The following is a 27,640-nucleotide window of genomic DNA, read 5'->3' as shown; positions in this document are numbered from 1 at the left end:
TATTTGTAATTGTGTTATTTCACAAAAGTTCTGAACCTATATACACATTTTACAGACCCTGTATGTTTTACATTTGTTAACTTGTTATTAGTCCCACCCTTCAGCTCCATTCAACCCCTCCCATCTATCTCTTAACACCATCCATTTTAGATTTCTATTTGCCAGATATTTTTCAGCTGTGACGTTTCACAAAAGTACTGAACCTTTCTATTCTCATAGTTTATATACATTTTTACTAAAATAATTGTATTATTGATCGATTGACTATGACTTTTCAAATCACCCAGTATTGCTATATGCGGCGTTAGCTCCAGGCAAATGTTGCAATTCTTCAGCCATTCCTGGACCTGTGACCAAAAACCAGCTACATATGGACAATACCAAAATAAATGATCAAATGAACCTGCCTCCTCACAGCAGAATCTGCAGAGGTGGGAAGATTGAATCCCCCATATATATATATAACATTCTATTGGTTGCAAGAATTTTGTATAATCATTTAAATGGAAAAATTCTAAGTTTTGAATCCGGCGTTGTTTTGCGTGTCAATTCATAAACCATGTGCCATGGAATCGGTACATCGAAAATCTCTAATTTGCAATTTATATGGCACAGCTGTCCATTTTTTGTCCTTAAATGAAACTGGTATGTATTTTTACTTATCACCATTTTTTTTTTAACCTTTTTTGGTCTTTAACGCAGGGCCGACAGACAAGTTCATTACTTTTTTCCCCTTCCACTTGCCTCTTCCATTTTTGTGGTAATGCTGCATGTAGTTGGTTGTAATTTTGGGTAGAGCAGACATGTCTGTGTTAGCTGCATGTGTGACAATCTTTGCAAATTATACCTTTTTTTTTTTAAACATAAATTAATATATTTGAGTTCAACCACAATATTTGTTGTATTATTTGTTCTGTCTTTTCAGGTGAATTAAACTGAAATTGCAACCAACTTTCTATGGCTTGTTAAAAAATAACTATATTTTGGAGATGATTTAGTTTTCAAATACCTGAAAGTGAACAGTTGTAATCTGAATAAAGGGAAAAACGTCTTTCTTGAACATGGGGTTTCACCTCAAGTTACTCTACCGGTACATTATATTCACTGTGTTAATGCAAGTTTTTTGGGAAATGCTTACTAAATACAGATATTATAGGCAACCCCATGCTTCAGACTATTTATTTATAGCCACCATGCTGCAAGCATTACAAGCATTTCGCTACACCCACAATAACATCTGCTTAAATATGTGTATGCAGCCAATAAAATTTGATTTGCATCAGTTGGGCTACATGTGATAATGCTTATTGCTAATAGCGTACCTAATAATATGGACCATGCATTGGCTATATGCATGGTCCAATATGTTAAAGTTGCACTATGAAGAAATCGCTTCACCATTTCCTGGTTGCTAAAACTATAATAGTTTATGTGACAAAATAAGCCAGCATAGTGTAGAGAATCATTGTACCGTCATTAACAATCATATAGTTGTTTCAGCTGTTTGAAGCTGGTTTGTCAAAACCAAAAGTAAAAGATGCAAAAACAAAACTTACCAGGAAGCATAGAAATAGCAACATGAACAGATCTACCGCTTCGTAGACTTGCTATAAAGTACAATGATAGATCTATAACTCACATTTTTATGTGAATTGTGTCGGGTCGCCCAACAAGTTACACATTGCCACTTTAAAATAATTTATTGGGCTAATTTCTAGACGTGGAAATTATATTTGAGATGGTGTCAGCATCATTTTAAAATTCACCAGAACTGAGTTTCTCAGTCCTTCAACATAAAATAGGGGGAGACTCCAGACCACCAAACAAGGGGAGAGGGACCCCTCTTTGAACCACACCTAGATTACCTTTTCCCCCACTGCTACAAAATTTTCAAGAGGAAACACTGGTACGTTCTCAAAGGCCAGCCACACTAAGATGAGCTATTTGAAGAGAATCAGTTTGAGCAAAGTGAGACATAGAATCGCTCATCTTGATTAAATAATAAGTAGTTATTTCAGATGCAAGGTCATTTGCAGATTAGTGATCTGTGCAGGCCGACTGCAATGTAGCCGATCTCAAAGATGTACTGCAAGCCTGTCCTTGGCTCATTACACGGTGTGTATGGGTCATTGTGTGAAACGTATGTGTGAACATGAGAATTCTCTCATTTACGTAAGTTCACACACCCAAGTTAATACTTTGTAGAAGCACCTTAGGTGGCGATTACAGCTTTGATTCTTCTTAGGTATGTCTGTATGAGCTTTGCACATCTGGATTTGGGGATTTTCTCCCATTCTTCCTGGCAGATTTTCTCCAGCTCTGTTAAGTTTATTTTTTATTTCACCTTTATTTAACTAGGCAGGTCAGTTAAGAACTAATTCTTATTTACAATGACAGCCTACCGGAGAACAGTGGGTTAACTGCCTTGTTCAGAGGCAGAACAACAGATTGACCTTTTCAGCTCGGGGATTCGATCCAGCAACCTTTCAGTTACTGGCCAAACACTCTAACCACTATGCTACCTGCAGTCCCAATTAGCCCATGTCAACTAAACATTTTTAGAATGCCAAGTTGGTCAGTCTCACTCAGATATTAAAACCGGCAAAGATTTCTCTCCGCCCCATTGCAAAATGAGTAGAATTGCATGAAATTAGTTAAAAATGGCTAAATATTCTCTCCGCCCCATGTCAAAACGCGTAGAACTGCAGCAAACTTGCTTTAAAATTGCAACACTTTCTACACCCCATGGCAAAACGTATATAATTGCATGAAAATGTACTTGCTGTATGTGTGTGTTCTCACTGGCAATAATCCTAGGTCAGTGAGCTGCTTTGTTACTGTGTACATGCTAATACATATGTGTGTGTGGTGTGTCAGTCCATGCGCCAATGTATCTGTCTGTATGCATGCGCCCTCAGTTTGCGACTACCCCTGTGTCGGGCAGAGAGCGGTTCTGTCTCTCTGACACTGTGTGTGTGTGTGTGTGTGTGTGTGTGTGTGTGTGTGTGTGTGTGCGCATCTGCTCCGTGGCAGTGTGTTGATTGTGGCAACCCACCTGGCCAGAGACACAAAGACAACAGTCTGCAGGACAGCATTATACTGCATACTACAGACCCTGTGCTGGGCTACTAGGATACACATGTTGCTTTCACAAAGACTTGGGTTGAAAACGCACCAGCAACCAGCAGCTTTTTCATCTCAATAAAGAGGGTATACATAGTTTTGCCTGACTGAGTGATTCTCAAGACATTTGACAGTTCGGATTCTTATGAAACTTGGAATTTCCCTTCCAGATATCTTCCACCACATTTCCTCTTGGACTCAATGAGATTATGTCTCATTCTGTCTTATTACAGGACAAATAGAAGGGATCTCCATCCCTGTTTCTGGAGAGCTACCCCCCTCCGTAGATTTTCACTCCAACACCAGTTGTAACTAACATGATTCAGCTTATCAACAAGCGAATTATTAGAATTATGTGCACTAGATTAGAGTTGGAGGTTAAACCTACAGAACGGTAGTTCTACAGGAACAGGGTTGGAGGTTAAACCTACAGAACGGTAGTTCTACAGGAACAGGGTTGGAGGTTAAACCTATAGAATGGTAGTTCTCCAGGAACAGGGTTGGAGGTTAAACCTACAGAACGGTAGCTCTCCAGGAACAGGGTTGGAGGTTAAACCTACAGAACGGTAGCTCTCCAGGAACAGGGTTGGAGGTTAAACCTACAGAATGGTAGTTCTACAGGAACAGGGTTGGAGGTTAAACCTACAGAACGGTAGCTCTCCAGGAACAGGGTTGGAGGTTAAACCTACAGAACGGTACCTCTCCAGGAACAGGGTTGGAGGTTAAACCTACAGAACGGTAGTTCTACAGGAACAGGGTTGGAGATAAACCTACAGAACGGTAGTTCTACAGGAACAGGGTTGGAGGTTAAACCTACAGAACGGTAGCTCTCCAGGAACAGGGTTGGAGGGAAAACCTACAGAATGGTACAGTGGTTGGTCCTTTAAAAGTTTCAGCGTACTGCAGCACAGCTTGCGTGGTGCAGCAGAATTCCATGGCACGTTATTTAAGTGCCAACCACTGGTACCATTAATGCTAGTTAGTGCTAGTTTGACCTGCGGAGGGCATCTTTGAGAAGCATATGATAGCATTCAATAGCGGCTGTACTAGATAATTTTAAACCTTTTTGTAAGAACTTAGTATATGAGACTGATTAATTTATGTTAAACACCCTAATTGTAGTCTAACCAATACCCAAACGGAGATTCAGTCAAAATAAAATCTCATTGATTTATCAAGACCAGTCCCCATGCTTGTCTCAGAGCAGCGCGGAACAGTGCTAAAATAGTTGTAGGCTATTGCTTCAAACCTATTGCTTCTAACTTCAATATGCTCTTTAAATAAATAAGACCTACACCACTTTTAACAGCACATTAGTCAACACTAGAGAGACTCATGTCGCCTACGGTAGGCCTACAGTATATTGAAAAATATGATGTGACTCTCCAATAATTACATATAGAGGATTGAAGGATTCTAAATTAAAGCCAAAAGCCACCTCTTGGGTCTCCCGGTGGCGGCCGGCACAGGTATCTGTAGCAACGCATTTTGCATTGCTATGCAGTGACTTAGACAGCTGTGCCACTGGGGAGGCCCCACCCACAAAGTATCAAAATACAGAGAGGTGTTGGTAAAGGTTTATTGTCCTGCTAATAGCCCATAATGGCCAGGTCAGGATAACCAAAACATTTATTTATTAAAGACTATCAGAAAGAATGTTGGTACTTATTTATTTTGATCCAAAGCCACGAATGAGTGAGTCACTCAACTTTATGTAGGTTCCGCTATGACTGTGCCATCAACTTGATAATATAACGATAATTGAGGTTATTTTTTTTTATTTAAGTGATAGAAACACTGGGCCAATTGTGCACCACCCTATGGGACTCCCAATCACGGTCGGATGTGATACATAATAATAATAATAATACTTTTTGTTGTATTATTTGTTTTGTCTTTCATGGTGGATTAAACTGAAATTGCAACCAATCACGGCCGGTTGTGATACAGCCAACCCAACTAAGAAATATATTTGACGATAGAATTCTCCCCCTACCCTCCTAGGCAAGTCTATTGTCCAGCTACCTGCTAATAGCCATAATGGTGCTGTACAACGTGTTCGTGTGTGTTTGAAAGAGTATTTTCCAGTAAGCATTTGTTTACCTTCATTAGACAACTTTGACACAATATTTCTGTAATTCAGTGATATTTATTCCCATAGTAATTCATTATGGATCCATAACTAAATGAACGTCGGCATTTTGGAAAGTATTTTTATCATTATTATATTAATGAAAGCATAAAGATACCATTATTAGTTACATTGTTTTAGTTTGAACGTGCAGACTGGTACTAAGAACAGTGGGAACGTTTCCCAAGGCTGCGCCATTATTAGTGCAATGCCCCTTAAAGTGTTGCTCTGTGCTACCCAGTGTGGCGGGGTGGGGGGGTGGGGGTCCACCGCCTCCCCCTTCCTCATGGGCTAGGTCCGTCTTCTGTGTGCGGCTCTGCGGCCCATCCCGTGCCCCCTGCCCTCGTGCCTTGAACCTTGTGCGCTTTCAGCTGGAGAACTGCAATGCAATCCCATTGTGCGCCACTCGGGAGCCTTTATCAATATGACCAATATATATTGTCCTGCTAATAACAGGGTTAATAATATATCTGTGAGAATATCCAAGGGGCTTTTATATAATTCTACATTAATAATAATAATAACTTTGTTTAAAAAATAACAATATTTTGGAGATGATTTTGTTTTGAAATTAACGTAAAAAGAGCGAGAAAAAGGCCATTCTTGAACACGGGTGAGACATTGTTACTAATTTGTAAATACAGCCTGTTTGTTATTTAGAATTATTTCTGTTTTTAGAGGGAGAGAAACCAAAAACCTACAGTCATCTCATGGGTCTTCCAGTCGAGGCTGCCACTCAGGCGCTGTACAACGTGACCGGTCGGGAGTGGCCTACAGTACTACAGTAAGAGCAAAATAATCCTAACAAAATATATTAACCTCTATGGGCTAGGTGGGACGCTAGCGTGCCACCCGTGGTGCACTCCATCAACAGCAGGTGCATTTCAAGAGCGGCAAATTTGAATCCAAATAAATGTCAAAATTCAAATTTTTCAAAAATACAACTATTTTACACCATTTGAAAGATAAACATCTCCTTAATCTAACCACGTTTTACGATTTCAAAAAGGTTTTACGGCGAAAGCATAAATTTAGAGTATGTTAGGACAGTACATTTACAAGAGTTGTGTGTAATGTTTTGTCAAGTCAAAGACAGGGTCACCAAAACCATAAAACCAGCTAAAATGATGCACTAACCTTTTACAATCTCCATCAGATGACACTCCTAGGACATTATGTTAGACAATGCATGCATTTTTAGTTCTATCAAGTTCATATTTATATCCAAAAACAGCGTTTTACTATGGCATTGATGTTGAGGAAATCGTTTCCCTCCAATAACCGGCAGTCAAGTCAGCGTCACAAATTAAATAATTAAAATTAGAAAACATTGGTAAAATATTATATTGTCATTTAAAGAATTATAGATTTACATCTCTTGAACGCAATCAACTTGCCAGATTTAAAAATAACCTTACTGGGAAATCACACTTTGCAATAATCTGAGCACTGCGCCCAGAAAAATACGCGTTGCGATACAGACTAGACGTCATGTTGGGGAGATCTAAAATCGAAAATACTATGTAAATAATCCATTACCTTTGATTCTCTTCATCAGATGTCACTTCCAGGTATCACAGGTCCATAACGAATGTAGTTTTGTTCAAAAAAGCTCATCATTTATGTCCAAAAATCTCCGTCTTGTTAGCACATGATCTAAGCCAGCCGGACTTCTCGTCATGAACGAGGGGAAAAAATATATTTACGTTCGTTCAAACATGTCAAACGTTGTATAGAATAAATCATTAGGGCCTTTTTAACCAGAACATGAATAATATTCAAGGTGGACGAATGCATACTCTTTTATAACGTATTGGAACGAGGGTACCCAACATGAACTCGCGCGCCAGGTGTCTAATGGGACATCATCGTTCCATGGCTCTTGTTCGGTCAGATCTCCCTCCAGAAGACTCAAAACACTTTGTAAAGGCTGGTGACATCTAGTGGAAGCAATAGGAAGTGCCAAAATATTCCTCAGCCCCTGTGTTTTTCAATGGGATAGGTTTAAAGTCAATACAACACATCAGGTATCCACTTCCTGTCAGAAAATGTCTCAGGGTTTTGCCTGCCAAATGAGTTCTGTTATACTCACAGACACCATTCAAACAGTTTTAGAAACTTTAGAGTGTTTTCTATCCATATATAATAAGTATATGCATATTCTAGTTACTGGGTAGGATTAGTAACCAGATTAAATCGGGTAAAAATTTTTTTATCCAGACGTGCAAATGCTGCCCCCTAGCCCTAACAGGTTAATAAAAACCGTAGCGTCACAACAGTTTTAGTAAGTAATACTGAAGTCGTGCACAATTATCACTTTATATTTAGGTTTATGTTGCCCATTCATTGTCAGTTAGAGACACAGTAGAAACCAAAAGCATAATCAGTGCTCTAACTCCCCCTTGTGCTGGTCTGGAGCAATGAAGTGGTGACGCAGGGTACCGTACTAAACCACAAATTACCTCCTTAAGTACCGCAGCATAATCACAAAACTTTTAGTGGAGCAACCACTGTAGCTCTCTAGGAACAGGGTTGGAGAGGACTACCAGAGTATATAATGCACTACTTCTAATTGGGGCCTCATTTGAAATGGCATGCTATTCTCTAGTGCAGTACTTGGGATTCCTTTTGAACAGACCTGGATCCCTGGGTTTTCCCACTCACCTAGTCTCCTTATTGAACTGGAGCCTCCAGCTGATCCCAGGCTGTTGGGTGCCTGGAACAATGAGAGGTTTCAGACCAGGTCAATACAAGGATATCGACACCGCCTGGGTATCAGTCTGTTTAGCCATCATTCCACTCCTTATCATGCTAAACATTGTTTAGCAATGACACAGTAGGAGGTGAATGTTAGCAAACGGGTTAGATTTCAGGCTACGCACAAACTATATAGTGAACAAGAGTACTGTACCTCACAATACAACACACTATCATTGTGCTGCTTTGATTTGCTCATTTCTATTTAGGCAGTTCATCAAGTCCTTATTTGTGGATAGTAACCATTTTCCTGCCTAGCTGGGTTGTATATCAATAGTCTGTCCTCGTGACTCACCATGTAAGAGGCGGTCGCTCTGTGTAGTGGGGACATCCGTCGGATCAGGTCCTCCTGGAGCAGCTGGATGTTGGCTTGTAGGGAGGGGGCCGTAGAGCCTAGCATGCCCAGCCTGGAGGCCCTAACAGCGGGCAGCTCCAACCCGAATCCCAGGCTCTGTCCCAGGCCTTCCCTGCTGCTGCTGACTGGGGTCCTGGAGGAAGAGGACAGGGAGGCCAGGAGCTCTGTGTTGCTGAGGGACCCTAGAGGGTTCTTACAGGCCTGGTTGGCCAGCTTGGTGATGCCCCGTGCCTCACTTTTACTCATCATCTCCGGCCGCTTGCCTGGGGAGTCCATCTTGATGCCTCGCAGATGAGAGCCACGTGGAAGAGAGGAGGAGAGAGGTGGAGCAGGGGCGAAGAGAGTGGTGGGGCGGGAGGAGGGGGGATTGGATTGTAGGGTTGGCGTTGCTGAGCCTGTGAATTCAAAGGGTTGTGGTAGTTTCCATCTACTAGACGGGGAAGATGAAGAGGGGGAAGGAGAGTCGGGTAAATTATCAAGGGTGTTGCCTAGTAACTGTGTCCTCTGACCTTTGCAGGCTAACCTATCAGAACCACCCATAGCCCAGTTGTTTAAAGAGTTCATCCCCTCAGCTTGGGAGAGAAGAGAGGGGGTGGAGGAGAGCTGGTGCTCTGCTCCAACCCCCAGGGCTCCTAGCCCATCCAACCCGCTCAAACCCTCCTCTGGCTGGGTAGAGATGTCCAGGATGAGGGGGTCTGTGAGCAGGTTTCCGTACAGAGCTCCAGGCGGTGTGGGCTCCAGCAGGCTTGCAACCTCCTCCAGCAACTCCAGCCCCAGTGCCTCTCCTCTGGAGTCAGGCAGCTCCACTGTCCCCTCAGCCTGCCCCCTGCTGGGGAGTGCGGGGAGCTGCGGGTACACACAGTCCCTCATGAGCCTGGTGCTGCCGATGTCCAACCGGGACACTTTAGGAGGGGGCCGGATCGACTTGGGGCTGGTCTCCCATGGCTCCTCTTCCTGAAGCATATAACAGGACGAGGAAGAGAAATAGGGCGTCGCCTGGCCGCTGATTGACAGGTGGGTGGCAGAGGTAGTAGCAACGGGAGGAGAGGGAGTTGCGGATCCCTGGTCCCTGATTGGAGGTAAGTGTGAGGCGGAGTGGTGGGATTGGTTGATCTGGGGCAGGACACGGAAGAGGCGGTGGTGTCTGGGGAGCCCCAGAAAGTTGCTGCAGGGCCGGGCACTAACGGGTGACAGAGGTTTCAACTTGGCAGACTTCTTAGGCTGGGGGAAGACAGAAAGTCATACAGTGTGTTTGAGGGGATCAGTTCGAGCAAGGGGAGGAAGAGAATTACTCATTTTGATAAGAAAATGAGTAATTATTTGAGATGCAAGTTGATTCGTAAATCACTGAGTCGCCACCTGGACTTGCATTTTGAAGGTTTAGGTTGCCGTTAAGCACTTGGCCAATAAAATTATTTGGATAATAAAGATGTCCATTCTCTTCTATCCTAACTGTGTTAATGGATAGAGAATAATGACATCCCAAGGAAAGAACTAGGAAGTAAAATCCATCTACCTTCTTGTTGATGTTCATGTCCTCCATCTTGGCTTTGAGCAGCTTCATCTTGTTCATGGTGATAGAGTTCTCCAGGGACGGCTGTCCCAAAGCCAAGCCCCCTGTCTCGTCCTCCTCCTCCTCCGTGTACATGTTGTACACTGAGCCACCACTGGAACGGACACCAAGACACACACATTAACGACTTGGACAGAAAATGCAAAGATCACACATGGACAGGCCTTTCACAGGGGAAGAGATCAACAGCAAACAGAGAGAAATATATCCTGTTCTGAACTGTCCTAAACTACTTTAGTCCACAATGTCGTCACACATTCACCCATCCTGACATTGACCAGAGATTTGAGGAAGAATAAAAACCAGGTCGATTTTTAGACAGTTCTACACAGAGACAGTCATTTTAATAACGTATTGTTGACATGCTGGCCCTAACCCTAAACAATTTCATTCCCTATGCTTAACCTTTGGACCTGCCACCTACTCTTCCTAATAAAGCACACGATCTAAGATGTGTTTATCGTCAGAGTGGACAATTATGTAGTTGAATTGGGACTGGGAAATTGGTATTGCACTATTCTGAAAGTGGACTGTGCTCACCTGAGTGATTCTGAGACAGGGGTCAGAGTTCCATCCCCTCGGTCGACGACCCGGAAGAAGTTGAGCTGGTCTCCCTCTCGGTACACTAGGAAAGTGACCTGCTTGCTGCTAGGCAGACTCTTATCCCAGCCCTCCTCCCTGCCTCCCTCCATTACCTCCACCATATCCTTCACTGGGTCCTCAACAGGCACTGAAGGAGAGAGAAACATGCTTCTACATCTGCATTTTTGCTGTAAGGGGTTTTAGGCTGGGTTTCTGTACAGCAGTTTGTGACATCGGCTTAATAAATACATTTGATTAATTGATTGAACACGTCAGCTAGACAGCCACTTGCTCGGCCGGCCACTCAGTCAGCCAGGACAGCCAGCCAGCCACTCAGTCAGCCAGGACAGCCAGCCACTCAGTCAGCCAAGCAGCCAGCCAAGCAGTCAGCCAAGCAGCCAGCCACTCAGTCAGCCAGGCAGGCAGCCACTCAGTCAGTCAGTCAGCCAGGCAGGCAGGCAGCCACTCAGTCAGTCAGTCAGCCAGGCAGGCAGGCAGCCACTCAGTCAGTCAGTCAGCCAGGCAGGCAGGCAGCCACTCAGTCAGTCAGTCAGCCAGGCAGGCAGGCAGGCAGCCACTCAGTCAGTCAGTCAGCCAGGCAGGCAGCCACTCAGTCAGTCAGTCAGCCAGGCAGGCAGCCACTCAGTCAGTCAGTCAGCCAGGCAGGCAGCCACTCAGTCAGTCAGTCAGCCAGGCAGGCAGCCACTCAGTCAGTCAGTCAGCCAGGCAGGCAGCCACTCAGTCAGTCAGTCAGCCAGGCAGGCAGCCACTCAGTCAGTCAGTCAGCCAGGCAGGCAGCCACTCAGTCAGTCAGTCAGCCACTCAGTCAGTCAGTCAGCCACTCAGTCAGTCAGTCAGCCACTCAGTCAGTCAGTCAGCCACTCAGTCAGTCAGTCAGCCACTCAGTCAGTCAGTCAGCCACTCAGTCAGTCAGTCAGCCACTCAGTCAGTCAGTCAGCCAGGCAGGCAGCCACTCAGTCAGTCAGTCAGCCAGGCAGGCAGCCACTCAGTCAGCCAGGCAGGCAGCCACTCAGTCAGCCAGGCAGGCAGCCACTCAGTCAGCCAGGCAGGCAGCCACTCAGTCAGCCAGGCAGGCAGCCACTCAGTCAGCCAGGCAGGCAGCCACTCAGTCAGCCAGGCAGGCAGCCACTCAGTCAGCCAGGCAGGCAGCCACTCAGTCAGCCAGGCAGGCAGCCACTCAGTCAGCCAGGCAGGCAGCCACTCAGTCAGCCAGGCAGGCAGCCACTCAGTCAGCCAGGCAGGCAGCCACTCAGTCAGCCAGGCAGGCAGCCACTCAGTCAGCCAGGCAGGCAGCCACTCAGTCAGCCAGGCAGGCAGCCACTCAGTCAGCCAGGCAGGCAGCCACTCAGTCAGCCAGGCAGGCAGCCACTCAGTCAGCCAGGCAGGCAGCCACTCAGTCAGCCAGGCAGGCAGCCACTCAGTCAGTCAGCCAGCCAGTCAGTCAGTCAGCCAGCCACTCAGTCAGTCAGCCAGCCACTCAGCCAGTCAGCCAGCCACTCAGTCAGTCAGCCAGCCACTCAGTCTGTCAGTCAGTCAGTCAGTCAGCCAGCCACTCAGTCAGCCAGCCACTCAGTCAGCCAGCCACTCAGTCAGCCAGCCAGCCACTCAGTCAGTCAGTCAGTCAGCCAGCCAGCCACTCAGTCAGCCAGCCACTCAGTCAGTCAGCCAGCCAGCCACTCAGACAGCCAGCCACTCAGCCAGTCAGACAGCCAGCCACTCAGCCAGTCAGACAGCCAGCCAGTCAGACAGCCAGCCACTCAGACAGCCAGCCACTCAGACAGTCAGACAGCCAGCCACTCAGCCAGTCAGACAGCCAGCCACTCAGCCAGTCAGACAGCCAGCCACTCAGCCAGTCAGACAGCCAGCCAGTCAGACAGCCAGCCAGTCAGACAGCCAGCCAGTCAGACAGCCAGCCACTCAGCCAGCCAGCCACTCAGCCAGCCAGCCACTCAGCCAGCCAGCCACTCAGCCAGTCAGCCAGCCAGCCACTCAGCCAGTCAGCCAGCCAGCCACTCAGCCAGTCAGTCAGTCAGCCAGCCAGCCACTCAGTCAGTCAGTCAGCCAGCCAGCCAGCCACTCAGTCAGTCAGCCAGCCACTCAGTCAGTCAGCCAGCCACTCAGTCAGTCAGCCAGCCACTCAGTCAGTCAGTCAGCCAGCCACTCAGTCAGTCAGCCAGCCAGCCACTCAGTCAGTCACTCAGTCAGTCACTCAGTCAGTCAGTCACTCAGTCAGTCACTCAGTCAGTCACTCAGTCAGTCACTCAGTCAGTCACTCAGTCAGTCACTCAGTCAGTCAGCCAGCCACTCAGTCAGTCAGTCAGTCAGTCACTCAGTCAGTCAGTCAGCCAGCCACTCAGTCAGTCAGTCAGCCACTCAGTCAGCCAGCCACTCAGTCAGCCAGCCAGCCACTCAGCCAGTCAGACAGCCAGCCACTCAGCCAGTCAGACAGCCAGCCACTCAGCCAGTCAGACAGCCAGCCACTCAGCCAGTCAGACAGCCAGCCACTCAGCCAGTCAGACAGCCAGCCACTCAGCCAGTCAGACAGCCAGCCACTCAGACAGCCAGCCACTCAGACAGCCAGCCACTCAGACAGCCAGCCACTCAGACAGCCAGCCACTCAGACAGCCAGCCACTCAGACAGCCAGCCACTCAGACAGCCAGCCACTCAGACAGCCAGCCACTCAGCCAGTCAGACAGCCAGCCACTCAGCCAGTCAGACAGCCAGCCACTCAGCCAGTCAGACAGCCAGTCACTCAGCCAGCCACTCAGCCAGTCAGACAGCCAGCCACTCAGCCAGCCAGCCACTCAGCCAGTCAGCCAGCCAGCCACTCAGCCAGTCAGCCAGCCAGCCACTCAGCCAGTCAGCCAGCCAGCCACTCAGCCAGTCAGCCAGCCAGCCACTCAGCCAGTCAGCCAGCCAGCCACTCAGCCAGTCAGCCAGCCAGCCACTCAGCCAGTCAGCCAGCCACTCAGTCAGCCAGCCACTCAGTCAGCCAGCCAGCCAGCCACTCAGTCAGTCAGCCAGCCAGCCACTCAGTCAGTCAGCCAGCCACTCAGTCAGTCAGTCAGCCAGCCACTCAGCCAGTCAGCCAGCCAGCCACTCAGCCAGCCACTCAGCCACTCAGCCAGCCAGCCACTCAGCCAGTCAGCCAGCCACTCAGCCAGTCAGCCAGCCACTCAGCCAGTCAGCCAGCCACTCAGCCAGTCAGCCAGCCACTCAGCCAGTCAGCCAGCCACTCAGTCAGCCAGCCAGCCAGCCACTCAGTCAGTCAGCCAGCCAGCCACTCAGTCAGTCAGCCAGCCAGCCACTCAGTCAGTCACTCAGCCAGCCAGCCAGCCAGCCACTCAGTCAGTCAGCCAGCCAGCCACTCAGTCAGTCAGCCAGCCACTCAGTCAGTCAGTCAGCCAGCCACTCAGTCAGTCAGCCAGCCAGCCACTCAGTCAGTCAGCCACTCAGTCAGTCAGCCACTCAGTCAGTCAGCCAGCCAGCCACTCAGTCAGTCAGTCAGCCACTCAGTCAGCCACTCAGTCAGCCACTCAGTCAGCCACTCAGTCAGCCACTCAGTCAGCCAGCCACTCAGTCAGCCAGCCACTCAGTCAGCCAGCCACTCAGTCAGCCAGCCACTCAGTCAGTCAGTCAGTCAGCCAGCCACTCAGTCAGTCAGTCAGTCAGCCAGCCACTCAGTCAGTCAGCCAGCCAGCCACTCAGTCAGCCAGCCAGCCAGCCACTCAGTCAGTCAGACAGACAGACAGCCAGCCACTCAGTCAGTCAGTCAGACAGACAGCCAGCCACTCAGTCAGTCAGTCAGACAGACAGCCAGCCACTCAGTCAGTCAGACAGACAGCCAGCCACTCAGTCAGTCAGCCAGCCACTCAGTCAGTCAGCCAGCCACTCAGCCAGCCACTCAGTCAGTCAGCCACTCAGTCAGTCAGCCAGCCAGCCAGTCAGTCAGTCAGCCAGCCACTCAGTCCAGCCACTCAGTCTCAGTCAGCCAGCCACTCAGTCAGTCAGTCAGCCACTCAGTCAGTCAGTCAGCCACTCAGTCAGTCAGTCAGCCACTCAGTCAGTCAGTCAGCCACTCAGTCAGCCAGCCAGCCACTCAGTCAGCCAGCCAGCCACTCAGTCAGCCAGCCAGCCACTCAGTCAGCCAGCCAGCCAGCCACTCAGTCAGCCAGCCAGCCACTCAGTCAGCCAGCCAGCCAGCCACTCAGTCAGCCAGCCAGCCACTCAGTCAGCCAGCCAGCCACTCAGTCAGCCAGCCAGCCACTCAGTCAGCCAGCCAGCCACTCAGTCAGCCAGCCACTCAGTCAGCCAGCCACCCAGTCTTTCATGGACACTGCCCAAGAGAAAGAACCAACCAATCACTTCATGGACATTAGGGTGAGAGTCGAGACTGTTAGGGCAGTGTTCATCAAATCAACATGTTGCTACAGAGGCTTACAGGACTAGAATAGGTGAATTTACTGTGTGTGAATACTTATGGGAGTACAGCAGTGAAGGCAGAGAAATCCCAACACATCTCCTCCTAGCTACCTACCTCTCCTGGTGTTGATTGGTCCTCCTCTCATGGCTAGCACCAGCTTCAGAGTACAGCCCTCAGCAATACTGCAGAAACACAAATAGACAGACAAGATAAATGTCAGCAATTATGTTGAAGCTGTCCCAAGTTCTTTGGAAGGATCGGTTAAGCTATCATCGTATTGCTTTGCCTTACAGCTAGCTTGATCGTTCAGGCACGGGTGGTTTTCATTAGGGCACGCAGCAGAAAACATATCATCATTATCAAAAAACTAAAATATGCATTTCCAGGTAGTCTTTCCCTGTTTCATTTGGTTTTCTTACATTTAGTGCCCAAAAAACATCGACTGGGAAAACAACAATTATTCCGGAACAAACATCGTTCCTCAGTCAGTCTGCGCTCCAGATGAACTTATACACACATCTGGGAATTCCATTGGAACGTCCGTTTAATACAAATCCACCCGCTCTCGCCCTCCATTTCTCAGACTTCAAAAGGATGTTTTGTTGTTACTCAGACCTAACTAAACCTCACCGGGGACCGCTCATGTGGAAAATTAAGCGACAAGCATTCATGACGCAACCACCATCTGCAATCTATAGACTGGGTCTGTATCTAATAAAACTGACAACTCACAAACACATTCAATATGTGACTGTAGCCAATTCGGCATCTTTGGTTCATTGATATCAGGGCTTAGGGAGAAAATGTATTCACTACAAGGGGAGTTCATGTCAAAGCATATAGTCAAGTCCTCCACTTCACTAATTTCAATTAACCACTAATTACAAGATCAAAGTTGATGGTTCGTTTACAGGGCATTGCTATATATGAAAATAGGTCCCAGTTAACTGACCAGAGTAAAAAAAAAAATAAGGGTTGTGAATAGGGTTGTGTTAATTAGGGCACGTAACAGGAAACATTTTAAAATGCTTTGGAACAGAAAGGTAAAATGAACTACTCTTACTTAGTCCAGGTAGCCCCTCCCAGTTTCATTCAGTTAGGTGCCAAATGAACACGACCTAGTTAAACTCACCTGTAATCATGCAGACCGTACTCATCCTCCAGCTCCAAGTTGTTCCAGATCAGGTGTTGCTGGGCAACAGGGATACCTGGGGGGGGGGCACGAGAGAGCGAGCAAGACGACAGAACATACAGAGGTGAGTTTACACAAGATCTCACTCTTCCTCCAACCTCATAACCAGGTAAGGAATTACCGTACAGAACACCCCTCATTTCCACCAATATTTTAGGCTCACCACACAGGACGAATTACAGTACAGAACATCCATGAACAAAAGTACTACAAGACACTGAGAAATCAACTAACTTATGTGGTCAGAAAGTAAAGCAGAGAAAAAAGGTAGTCACCTCATACAAGTACTTGGGAATATGGCTAGACAGTACACTGTCCTTCTCTCAGCACATTACAAAGATGCAGGCTTAAAAATCTAGACTATCGTAATAGCTCCTCTTTTACTCCTTTTGCCAAACTAACCCTGATTCAGATAATCATCCAACCCAATCTAGATTACGGAGACGTAATTTATAGATTGGCAGGTAAGGGTGCTCTCGAGCGGCTAGATCTTTTTTTTATTTTTATTGTTGTCTCTACCTTCTTGCCCTTTGTGCTGTCGTCTGTGCCCAATAATGTTAAACCAGGCCTTCCGGGTGTCGCAGTGGTATAAGGCTCTGCATCGCAGTGCTAGCTGTGCCACCAGAGACTCTGGGTTCGAGCCCAGGCTCTGTCGCAGCCGGCCACGACCAATTGGCCTCGCGTCATCCAGGTTAGGGAGGGTTTGGCCGGCAGGGATATCCTTGTCTCATCGCGCACTAGTGACTCCTGTGGCGGGCGGGGCGCAGTGCACGCTGACCAGGTCGCTAGGTGTACGGTGTTTCCTCCGACACATTGGTGCGGTTGGCTTCCGGATTGGATGCACGCTGTGTTAAGAAGCAGTGCGGCTAGGTTGGGTTGTGTTTCAGAGGACGCATGGCTCTTGACCGTCGCCTCTCCCGAGTCGGGGACGGGAGTTGCAGCGATGAAACAAGACAGTAACTACTGGATAACACGAAATTGGGGAGAAAAAGGGGGTAAAAAAAAGTTTGGTGTTGCTGCCATGCTGTGTTGTCTTAGGTCTCTTTTTATGTAGTGTTGTCTCTTGTCTTGTGTGTTTTGTCCTATATTTTCCTTTTATTTTATTTTTAATCCCAGACCTCATCCCCGCAGGTGGCCTTTTGGTAGGCCATCATTGTAAAGAAGAATTTGTCCTTAACTGACTTGCCTAGTTAAATAAAAAAAATGTAAAAATAAATAAAAAACATAGCCTGACAACTGAATTCGTCCGCTGCTCTGTCAATCGCTACATACTTTTAATCTGAGACTGCCATCATTGAAGTCGTCTGTGGTGACAAGGGGCATTGTACAAAACAAAGGCCATCAGCGGTTGGATAATCTCTAACCAATCAAGAGTATCAAAGCCAATAACATTTCAAAACCGCCGCAATACCCACACATGTTCTGGCGCAACCCATCAGTTTGTGGACCAATCAGAAAGTCCCGAATGTGTTCGCATCTGGTGAAATCTGGGAGGTACTCGGCTCCAGACTCATTGCGGAGAAGAAACTAACGTCCGTAGGCGTGGCGTAATTTTTGACCGTAGCAAGGAGTGTGGGTAGCCAGGCAAGAAGAAACATACTTCCATCATTTCTAGTATGGCCAGAAAGTGACGACACTACAGACGCCATATTCACAAAGCATTTCAGAGTAGGAGTGCTGAACTTGGATCAGGTACCCCGTCAATATAATCTTATTCAGTATCATCATAAGATTACATTATATTACTTGTTTTATGAATTTCCCACCATTTTCTAAGTCAGAACACAAAAAAAGACAGTTCTAGGACACTCAGAGGCTTCTCTGTTGAATAAACGTGTCTCTGGCTCCATCCAGTGGGAGGCTGAGTCATAGAAAACCAGTTCTAACAACACTGAACAAAAATATAAAAACGCATAGGAGGCACAGAATAAGTTCGAGGAAAAACAAAAAGAAATGGAGGAACTTATTCAAGAAAGATCAAGGGTAATATATTATAAAAATAAAGTGAACTGGATGGAATATGGGGAAAAATGTACCAAATAATTTTTCAATCTTCAATATAGAAATGCTACCAAAACAAATGTATTGAAACTTGTTACAAATGGAGTCACGCACGATTCACCGAATGATATTTTGAAAGAGGAAGTAAAGTACTTTAAGTTTTCGTTTCAGTCGCCTCCATCTCCACTAACAAACTAATTGTATGGATTTATTTCCTAATAATAATGTAAAATTAACATCTGTACAGAAAGACTCATGTGAAGGCCAAATTACAGAGGAGGAACTGCTTGATGCAATTAAAGCCTTTAAGGCTGGGAAAACTCCAGGGCTGAATGTCATACCAGTGGAAGTATACAAAGCTTTTTTTGATATACTCGGAGGACCATTAATAGCATGTTTTAACCACTTCTATATAAATGGTAGATTATCAGACACGCAACAAGAAGGTCTGACATCATTATTAAAGAAACAGGACCCAAGTGGTATATATAAAGACCCAGTCCATTAAAAAAAAAAATGGAGACCTCTTACACTTCAGTGTTGTGATACAAAAATCCTAGCAAAATGCTTGGCGCATAGAATTAAAAAAGTATTGTCAGATATTATTCATCCTAATCAGACAAGTTTTTTTACATGGACAATACATTGGAGATAATATAAGACAGGTACTGGAAACAATAGAATACTATGAAATATCAGGGACACCAGCCCTGGTTTTCATAGCTGATTTTGAAAAGGCTTTTGATGAAGTATGACTGGAGTTTATATATAAATGCCTAGAATATTTACATTTTGGGGAATCTCTTATAAAATGGGTTAAAGTTATGTATAATAACCCTAGGTGTAAAACAGTAAATAATGGCTACATCTCAGAAAGTTTAAACTATCTTGAGGAGTAAAACAAGGTTATCCATTATCGGCATATCTATTTATTATTGCCGTCGAAATGTTAGCTGTTAAAATTAGATCAAACAATAATATTAAGGGATTAGAAATCTGTGGCTTAAAAACTAAGGTGTCATTGTACGCTGATTCATATTTTCTTTTAAAACCACAATTAGAATCTCTCCACGGCCTCATAGAAGATCTAGATACCTTTGCAATCCTCTCTGGTTGCAGTTTGGATTTAAGTATAACTTTTGTTTGACTGATACCTTTAGTGAGAGGTCAAATGCTTTAATATTTAATAAGGTCGCAGTTGTAAATGAGAACTTGTTCTCAACTAGCTTACCTGGTTAAATTTAAATATATATATATTTTTTTAAACCAAATGATGATAAGTGATATTACGTATTGGACCATAAAAAAATTGCAAATTTTACATTACCATGTAGTTTACCAATTAAATGGTCTGACGGAGATGTGGACATACTTGGTATACAAATCCCAAAAGAAAGAAATGATCTCACTCCAATACAATTTTATAAAAAGTTAACAAAAATAGATAAGATCTTGCTACCATGGAAAGGAAAATACCTGTCTATTTGTGGAAATATCACCCTGATTAACTCTTTAGTCATATCACAGTTTACCTATTCGCTTATGGTTTTGCCTACACCTAGTGACCTGCTTTTTAAATTATATGAACAAAAAAAGATTCAATTTTATTTGGAATGGCAAGCCAGACAAAATTAAAAGGGCCTATTTATATAACGAATATGAATTCGAGGGCAGAAAAAATTAAAGCATTAGACCTCTCACTAAAGGCATTAGTCAAACAAAAGTTATACTTAAATCCAAACTGGTTCTCTAGTAAATTGGTAGGAATGTCTCATCCCATCTTCAAGAATGGCCTTTTTCCCTTTATTCAGATTACACCTGCTCACATTCAGTTGTTTGAAAAGCAAATAATCTCCAAAATATAGTTATTTTTTAAACAAGCCTTAGAAAGTTGGTTGCAATTTCAGTTTCATCCACCTGAAAAGACAGAACAAATAATACAACAAATATTGTGGTTGAACTCAAATATACTATTTAATAAAGGTATAATTTTAGTGAATGATATCATAAATAGGATTGTTGGAGTTGTCACACATGCAGCTAACACAGACATATGGAAATGTCTGCTCTACCCAAAATTACAACCAACTAATTGCAGCATTACCACAAAAATGGAAGAAGCAAGTAGAAGGAGAAAAAAGTAAGGAACTTGTATAACGGCCCTGTATTAAAAAACATAAATGGTTAAAGAAAAGTGTGATAAATAAAAACATATACCAATTTAACTTAAGGACCAAAAAACTGACAGCTGTGCCATATAAATTGCAAAATAGTTGGGAAGAGATTTTCGATGTACCGATTCCATGGCACATGGTTTATGAATTGATACGCAAAACAGCAGCGGATTTACAACTTCGAATTTTTCAATTTAAATTACTATACAAAATTCTTGCAACCAATAGAATGTTATATATATGGGGGATTCAATCTTCCCACCTCTGCAGATTCTGCTGTGAAGAGGCAGAGTAATTTGATCATTTATTTTGGTATTGTCCATATGTAGCTTGTTTTTGGTCACAGGTCCAGGAATGGCTTAAGAATTGCAACATTTGCCTAGAATTAACGCTGCAGATCGCAATACTGGGTGATTTGAAAAGCCATAGTCAATCAATCAATAATATAATAATTATTTTAGCAAAAATCTTTATTTTTAATTTACAATCTCTAGAAGCTATGAGAATAGAAAGGTTCAGTACTTTTGTCAAGCATCACAGCACAGTTAAAACATATATGGCAAATTGAAATCCAAAATGGATAGTGTTGAGAGATAGATGGGAGGGGTAGAATGGAGCTGAAGGAAGGACTAATAACAAGAACCAATGTAAAACATATGGGGTCTGTAAAATGAGGTTCAGAAATGTATAACTATTGTGTCTGTAAAATGTGTATAAGACGTATAAACTAAAAGGTAGAAGTCTAAGTGTTATTGTTTATTAGTTCACCACAGAACAGCAAGATGACTCACTCATGCCCCCTACAGGACATAGCATGCTAAAGACAGACTCAAGCCACAATGCAAACTTTTCTCTGAAGACCATCAGAGACTAGCACTTGACGTCAGCGTGAAAACACTCACACATTGACATCTCACGACAGATAAGCTTGGCATAACTAGAGAGCATGACACCTGCTGTGCATAAACAGGCAAGAGTACTCTCTTCCCTCACTCTACAACCATACTAAGGTACTTGAGTTGTGACTTCTCTTCCTTCTCTCTACAGCAGAGATTGGAACCTTTGATGGGGTGGTGGCCACTAAAAATTCAAACTCATCATGAGGTGCCGCAGTTGACCCCCCCCGGAGAGAAATTAATAAAGTTAATTTTGTGCAATTCAACACATTTCACCATGGGGTATAGAGAAAATGTTGCTGTTTAAAAGCTAGTTTGCTACAATTACACACATTTTGCCATGGGGTCGGAGAGAAGATTTAGAATTTTATAACTCATTTCATGAACATTTTTAGATTTTAGTGTTAATTTTCTGCAATTCTACACGTTTTGCCATAGGGTGGAGATAAATGTTTGCAGTTTTTAATGATACCTGAGTGAGACTGAGTTTGTTAGTCAATCTCGACCTTGATTAATACAAGTTTAGATAGCTGGCCGTTAGACTAATGTTTGCTGACATGGGCTAATTGAGTGGCTATCAGTGACTAATATACTTTAAGAGAAACTGTTGGTGCACAACCAAATTTCTAAATTTCACCTTGTGTATTCTACTATTCTACCTCGCAACAGTAAGTTTAGAACCCCGAAAAAGTCCCCCACCCCCAAACAAAAAAATGCAATCCAAGGCCCTTCAAAAATGGGGCCGCATGCCCATCCCTGCTCTACAACCATGCTGGGGTACTTGAGGACAGAGGACTCCCCCCGACAGCATCCCAAATGGCACCATACTCCCTAAGTAGTGCACTAAATAGGATGTAATTTGGGACACAACCTCCCTCCCTCTTTCCAGCTCCTCTCCCCACGCTGAATGCACTCGTTGGCCCAGTGAGTGCTGGAGGGAACCCAGTGTTTGAGTGGGCCAGAGCAGTACCATACTACTCTATTGTGAAGAGGCATGCCCAGTCACGCAGCCCTGACTAACACACCCCCCACTGACTGACTGCAGAAGAGCACAACACGCAGAGAGAGAGGTAGAAATAAAACGAGTAGAACCACAAACATCCTCAGATAGGGAGCAAGACAAAGAAATACAACAAATAGAACACCTTAGCCCAGGGAATCTAGGCATGGTTGCATCGCTATGGAAATGATAGGCATCTACTATCTAATGATAGTCTACTTCCAACCTATTTTCAGATCAGTAAGAGTAGGATGAGGAGACAAACAGGAGGCTACTGTAGACTACTGAGATGCATCCAGAGTAGTTCAAAGAGTCTGTCTCCTGACAGAATTGTTTGTCAATCTCAGCTGGAGACTTTCACCTCTCTGTTGTCAGCACTAGTGCCTGTTAGCTATCTCAAACATGAGCTTCCTGTAAATCACACTGCAGTTGAAAGGAGATAAATGGCTATAATTAAAGGATAAAAAATTAAGCAAGGCTTTGGAGGTAGGCCTACCACTGAAGCAAGTGGTAAGCAAGAGCTGCAAGAGATTTACGCTTTTACCAAGCTGTGCGTCATCTTGAACTGTACAAAGCCAATTTGTGGTGATCAATATTGTAAGATATTGCATGATCCTGTCAATTATCTTAAGAGCATTAGTCAAATAATGGCTATTGTTGATAACTAAATAAACGTTTGAACATATGTGGACAGAAACTATAAAGATTCTTAAAGAGCATTGTGTATAAAAAGCCATAGCAATAGTATTAAATAGGAACATGATTTGTATCAGTGTCCATAGATTCAGTTACTGGTACCATTTACCACACCACTGACAACCAAGTGACAACCGTAGAGAACACATTGACTCCCCTCTGCCTCTCCCGATAGGCTGTCGTACAATATTAAAACCTGAGGAAGAACATGCATAGCTGCATCATAAACGCCTATTTTTTTGTTGTTGTTGTTTTTTTTACAACCGCCATCACTCTACACACAAACAGCATCCCAAATGGCACCCTATTCCCCTATGGGCCCTGGTAAAAAGTTGTGTACTATATAGGGAATAGGATGCCATTTGGGACGCACACGATGTTCCTCTCCCGAACGCCTCCATCCCCCCCAGCTGTACTTCATCACTACTAAACACACTGGCTCCCAGAGCCTCCCACCTCACCAGGCCCAGCTCAGCTCAGCTCAGCCGTGGCTGGATTGATGAGGCCGTTTGGGGCCTTTAATATCCCAAACGTGCAGTGCTCTATCGAGCTCTCAAGGAAGACGGACGGAGGATGAGGCCGAATAAATGATTAAAGAAAAGTGCTTGGATTAAATAAGGTTTAACGTGTGTGTGGAAAGCCAACTAGCCAGAGCCTTTGTCTGCTTGGCCGGAGGAGCAGGGTGATATACGAAGTCTGATGCTGTGAGGATATAAATGTTTCTACTAAAACAGAAAGCCATTATTTGCAATGGAATACATTTGTATCCATCCCTCTTCTTGGCTTAGAAATGTATTTTGTATTGCTTGGCTCATCTTCTGTGCAAGAAGGTGAAAATCCACGTCTCTCTTTATAGTTTCTTATTCTAGGCAGCCAGGATTAGTATTGCATTAAATCTGAGCTTATTAATATTCATACATCATTTTCAATTGGCCATTTTTCAGGTCGCATTTCACAGACAGTGTTAGACAGGGAGGGAGCCTATCCTGCTTAAGTAAAGGAAGGGGAAACAGTATAGCCTTGTAGCCAACATGCTGGGTCAGGAAAAGTCACTACTGTACTGTTATATACTGTACCTTCCAGCCTCTGGATCTTGGCCTTGACAGAGATGACTGTCTCGATGGGCGAGACACGCAGCTCAAAGCAGGTCCCCGTCAACGTTTCGATGAACAGCTCCATGGTCTCGTAGAACGGCAACTTGTACTGGAAGGTCCCCACACTGTCGTCGTTATAGATAGGCGGCTCCTTTCTGTCCGACATCTTGGTGAGGTCAGGACTGCTTTAGGGGGAGGGGGATGTGGGAGGGGTGGCGGCCCAGGGGAAGGGAGAGGGGGATGGGTGTTCTCTGTTGTCACCACGGTAACACATCATGCAGGAAGCCCCAAGCTGTGGAGAGAGAGGTCTCAGTACCTTGACCTTTCTTCTAAGTCCAAGGTCCTCCGTCTCTGTTCCTCATACAGAAGACACCATGAGGCAAAAGAGAAAAACAAACAGCGATTCTGAGTGGCGTAGCAGTCTAAGGCACTGCATCTCAGTGCTATAAGCGTCACTACAGGCCCTGGTTCGATTCCAAGCTGTATCACAACCGGCTGTGATTGGGAGTCTCACAATTGGCCCAGCGTGGTGCGAGTTAGGGTTGGCCGGGGTAGGCCGTCATTGTAAATAAGAACTGTCTTCCCTATTTAAATAAAGGTTAAATAAAAAAATAAGTTGGGAAGGAAGGGTGGAGTTGACACACCTGTATGAACCTGGTAGGAAAGGAGTCCTGTATTTCCCTGACAACAAACAATCAACATGAAACATCTAGGTCCTACATTATGTAAGGAGACCTAACCCCCTCTGTTAATACTAGTGAGCAGAATGCAAAGTATTCCATTATGTCATTCGGAAGAAATGCGTATTAAAATATTCTCACACCAAGACACACACTGAAATGTCACCAACTCTCTCACCTTAAATAGGCCTAGGTCTATATGAGAGAGCAATAGTTTAGATCAAGAAATTACAGTACAATGGAAGTGACAAGTGTAAATCTTTATAAGCACCTTCATGAAACATTCTGCAGAGAGCAAGGCCCAGCCAGGCCACAGCTCCTGGCTGCAATATAGTCAGCTGTTAGCCTATATAAAGCCATTGGGAGGAGTATGTTGTGTCAAACACACAGACAGCTCTCTGCAATACAGTTAACCTGTATTTTATGTGACTGCAGTAACATTTCATTTTAAAAGCATGCAAATGTAAAGTTGTGGGCTGATTGATAGGAAAACAACTAGAGATCCCTTTCACACCAACACTAATCTTTATTCCCAATGTTTAAGGCTATATTATACCATTTCAGTCAGCTGCCCTAAATGTGTGTCAATCGTGAAAACAAAGGGTCTTAATCTTGCCTTTATCAGTGGCTTGTTTGTTACACATGGCTTACATGGTTACACAAGGATGTTAACTTCATAGCTAGCTAGTTAATAGACGACCAGACTGCACGCCTTTCTCTCTCTTTCTCACCAGAAACCCTAGCGTTTTGAACTCACCTTAACAGCATCCCAAGACTAGCTGGCAAGAGTGCACCGGCGATGAACAACTGGCTGTCGTCCCAAGACTACAAACACTCCGTATATTAGCTAGCTTGAAACAATAAAATAACACAAATGAAAGACAGTAGTAGCAAACTAAATGCATTCATTATTTAGCTAGCTAGCAAGTTCGTTAATCTAACTAAATATGTTGCGACTAGCTAGCTAGAACTAGCGAGCTAACCACTTTAGCAACCCAAACAATGGCTACCTTGCTTGGGTCGATGGTTGGCTAGCAAACTGCTACGCCTACTCTCCTCTTCAGATTCGACATTGTAGATTAGAATCAAAAGGGTCTGCTTATCTTCATGCTTAAATATAAAAAGGAAAGCCTGAAAGCTGCCCTTATTGCCCATGAACTGTGATAGATTGGTAAACCTTTCGGTTTTCGTGAACTCTACTCATCTCACCTGTCAAAAAACAGGAGACTCCTGAACCAGCCCATTGTGACTCTCTTGATTGACAACAAAGGCATCCTATGACGCAACGTGAAAAGTCTAGGTGAACCAATGAGGAGTACACAGAGACGGGACCAATATTGTTTGGAGACTGACCCTTTCTGCTACAACAAGAACACTGGCTTCAGAGTGACAAAGATACTGATAGCCCAACAAACTAAACCTTTCATGGAATAATGCAAACGGTTGTCTCTCTACATTTGAATAACTGGAAGTGTACAAGTTCTCTTTAAGCAATCATAAACTCTAAGGCTTCATGCCACAATGACTAACACCACAATGACTAACGCCCTGTAGCACTCACATCTGTAATCATGAAGTGCTATGAAAGGCTAGACACACTCCAATTTGCATACCGCCCCAACAGATCAATAGACAACAATGTCAATTGCACTCCACACTGCCCTCACCTACCTAGATAAGACAAATATCAATGTGAGAATGCTGTTCATTGACTACAGACCAGCGTTCAGCACCATTGTCCCCTCCAAGCTCATCACCAATCTTAGGACCATGGGACTGAACACCTCCCTCTGCAGCTGGATCCTGGACTTCCAGGCAACATCCCCTATGCCATGCTGACTCTCGCACAGGGGCCCCTCAGAGGTGTGTGCTTAGTCCCCTCCTACCATACAGGACTACAACACCATCATTAAGTTGACTCACCTTGAGTCAATTTACGTTTTATCTATAGATACGTTTTATCTATAATTTCTCTTCATTATTTCTCTTCATATGACAAGGATTAAAAATGATTTGCCAGTAGATTGTCGACTTGATTCATAATGGGGACTGCTAGCTAAGATTTTGAAAGTATGATGTTGACATAATGTGATTTGACCTCATTTTATCTGTGGTCAATGATCTTGAGCCTTCTTGGATGGGCACTTCTAATGTAACTCTATGGCAGCACCCAAGGGGCTAGAATTTTCTAGCTCTACCCTTACTTGGAGGTGACATATTGTCCTCATGAGTGACAGAACACTGAGCTAATCACGGCGCAACGCTCCATATTTTCTGTTTGATTGCCCCACCACTACAGAAAGCACCGAGCTAGGCTGAAACACCTGCATTTTGGAGCTGCCTTACTCAAGTAAACAAAAAAGAGACCATGTTTGTATTATTTTATTTACTCAATGATATAAACTCAGCAAAAAAAGAAATGTCCTCTCACTGTCAACTGCGTTTATTTTCAGCAAACTTAACATGTGTAAATATTTGTATGAACGTAAGATTCAACAACTAAGACCTGAACTGAACAAGTTCCACGGACATGTGACTATTAGATATTGAATAATGTGTCTCTGAACAAATGGGGGGGGTCAAAATCTAAAATAACTGTCAGTATCTGGTGTGGCCACCAGCTGCATTAAGTACTGCAGTGCATCTCCTCCTCATGGAATTCACCAGATTTGCCAGTTCTTGCTGTGAGATGTTACCCCACTCTTCCACCAAGGCACCTGCAAGTTCCCGGACATTTCTGGGGGGGAATGGCCCTAGCCCTCACCCTCCAATCCAACAGGTCCCAGACGTGCCTAATGGGATTGAGATCCGGGCTCTTCATTTGCCATGGCAGAACACTGACATTCCTGTCTTGCAGGAAATCACGCACAGAACGAGCAGTATGGCTGGTGGCATTGTCATGCTGGAGGGTCATGTCAGGATGAGTTTGCAGGAAGTGTAC

At 44.8% G+C, this 27,640-nt stretch overlaps 1 protein-coding gene across 8 annotated transcripts in view; it reads right to left on the bottom strand.

Moving 5' to 3' along the window:
• LOC106577189 (AN1-type zinc finger protein 4) overlaps window positions 1-25,987 on the bottom strand; it is a 41,160-nt gene extending 15,173 nt beyond the window's left edge. Inside the window, exons 1-9 of one of the 8 annotated variants that reach the window (XM_014155033.2) lie at window positions 25,909-25,987; window positions 25,457-25,550; window positions 24,002-24,370; window positions 16,099-16,174; window positions 15,081-15,148; window positions 10,480-10,669; window positions 9,883-10,033; window positions 8,307-9,587; window positions 7,919-7,970 (exon numbers count right to left, since the gene is read on the bottom strand). In XM_014155033.2, the coding sequence (XP_014010508.2) occupies window positions 7,919-7,970; window positions 8,307-9,587; window positions 9,883-10,033; window positions 10,480-10,669; window positions 15,081-15,148; window positions 16,099-16,174; window positions 24,002-24,185 (2,002 nt within the window). In that variant the 5' untranslated portion in view covers window positions 24,186-24,370; window positions 25,457-25,550; window positions 25,909-25,987. Of the gene's footprint in view, window positions 1-7,918; window positions 7,971-8,306; window positions 9,588-9,882; window positions 10,034-10,479; window positions 10,670-15,080; window positions 15,149-16,098; window positions 16,175-24,001; window positions 24,371-25,456; window positions 25,551-25,709 lie in introns of all 8 variants that reach the window. The other 7 variants (XM_014155035.2, XM_014155036.2, XM_014155037.2 and 4 more) reach the window with 7 other exon arrangements.
• Window positions 25,988-27,640: the final 1,653 nt, after the last annotated feature.

Source organism: Salmo salar, chromosome ssa18 (genome assembly GCF_905237065.1).
Source record: "Salmo salar chromosome ssa18, Ssal_v3.1, whole genome shotgun sequence".
NCBI lineage: Eukaryota > Metazoa > Chordata > Actinopteri > Salmoniformes > Salmonidae > Salmo > Salmo salar.
This window is presented reverse-complemented; position numbering and strand designations above follow the sequence as displayed.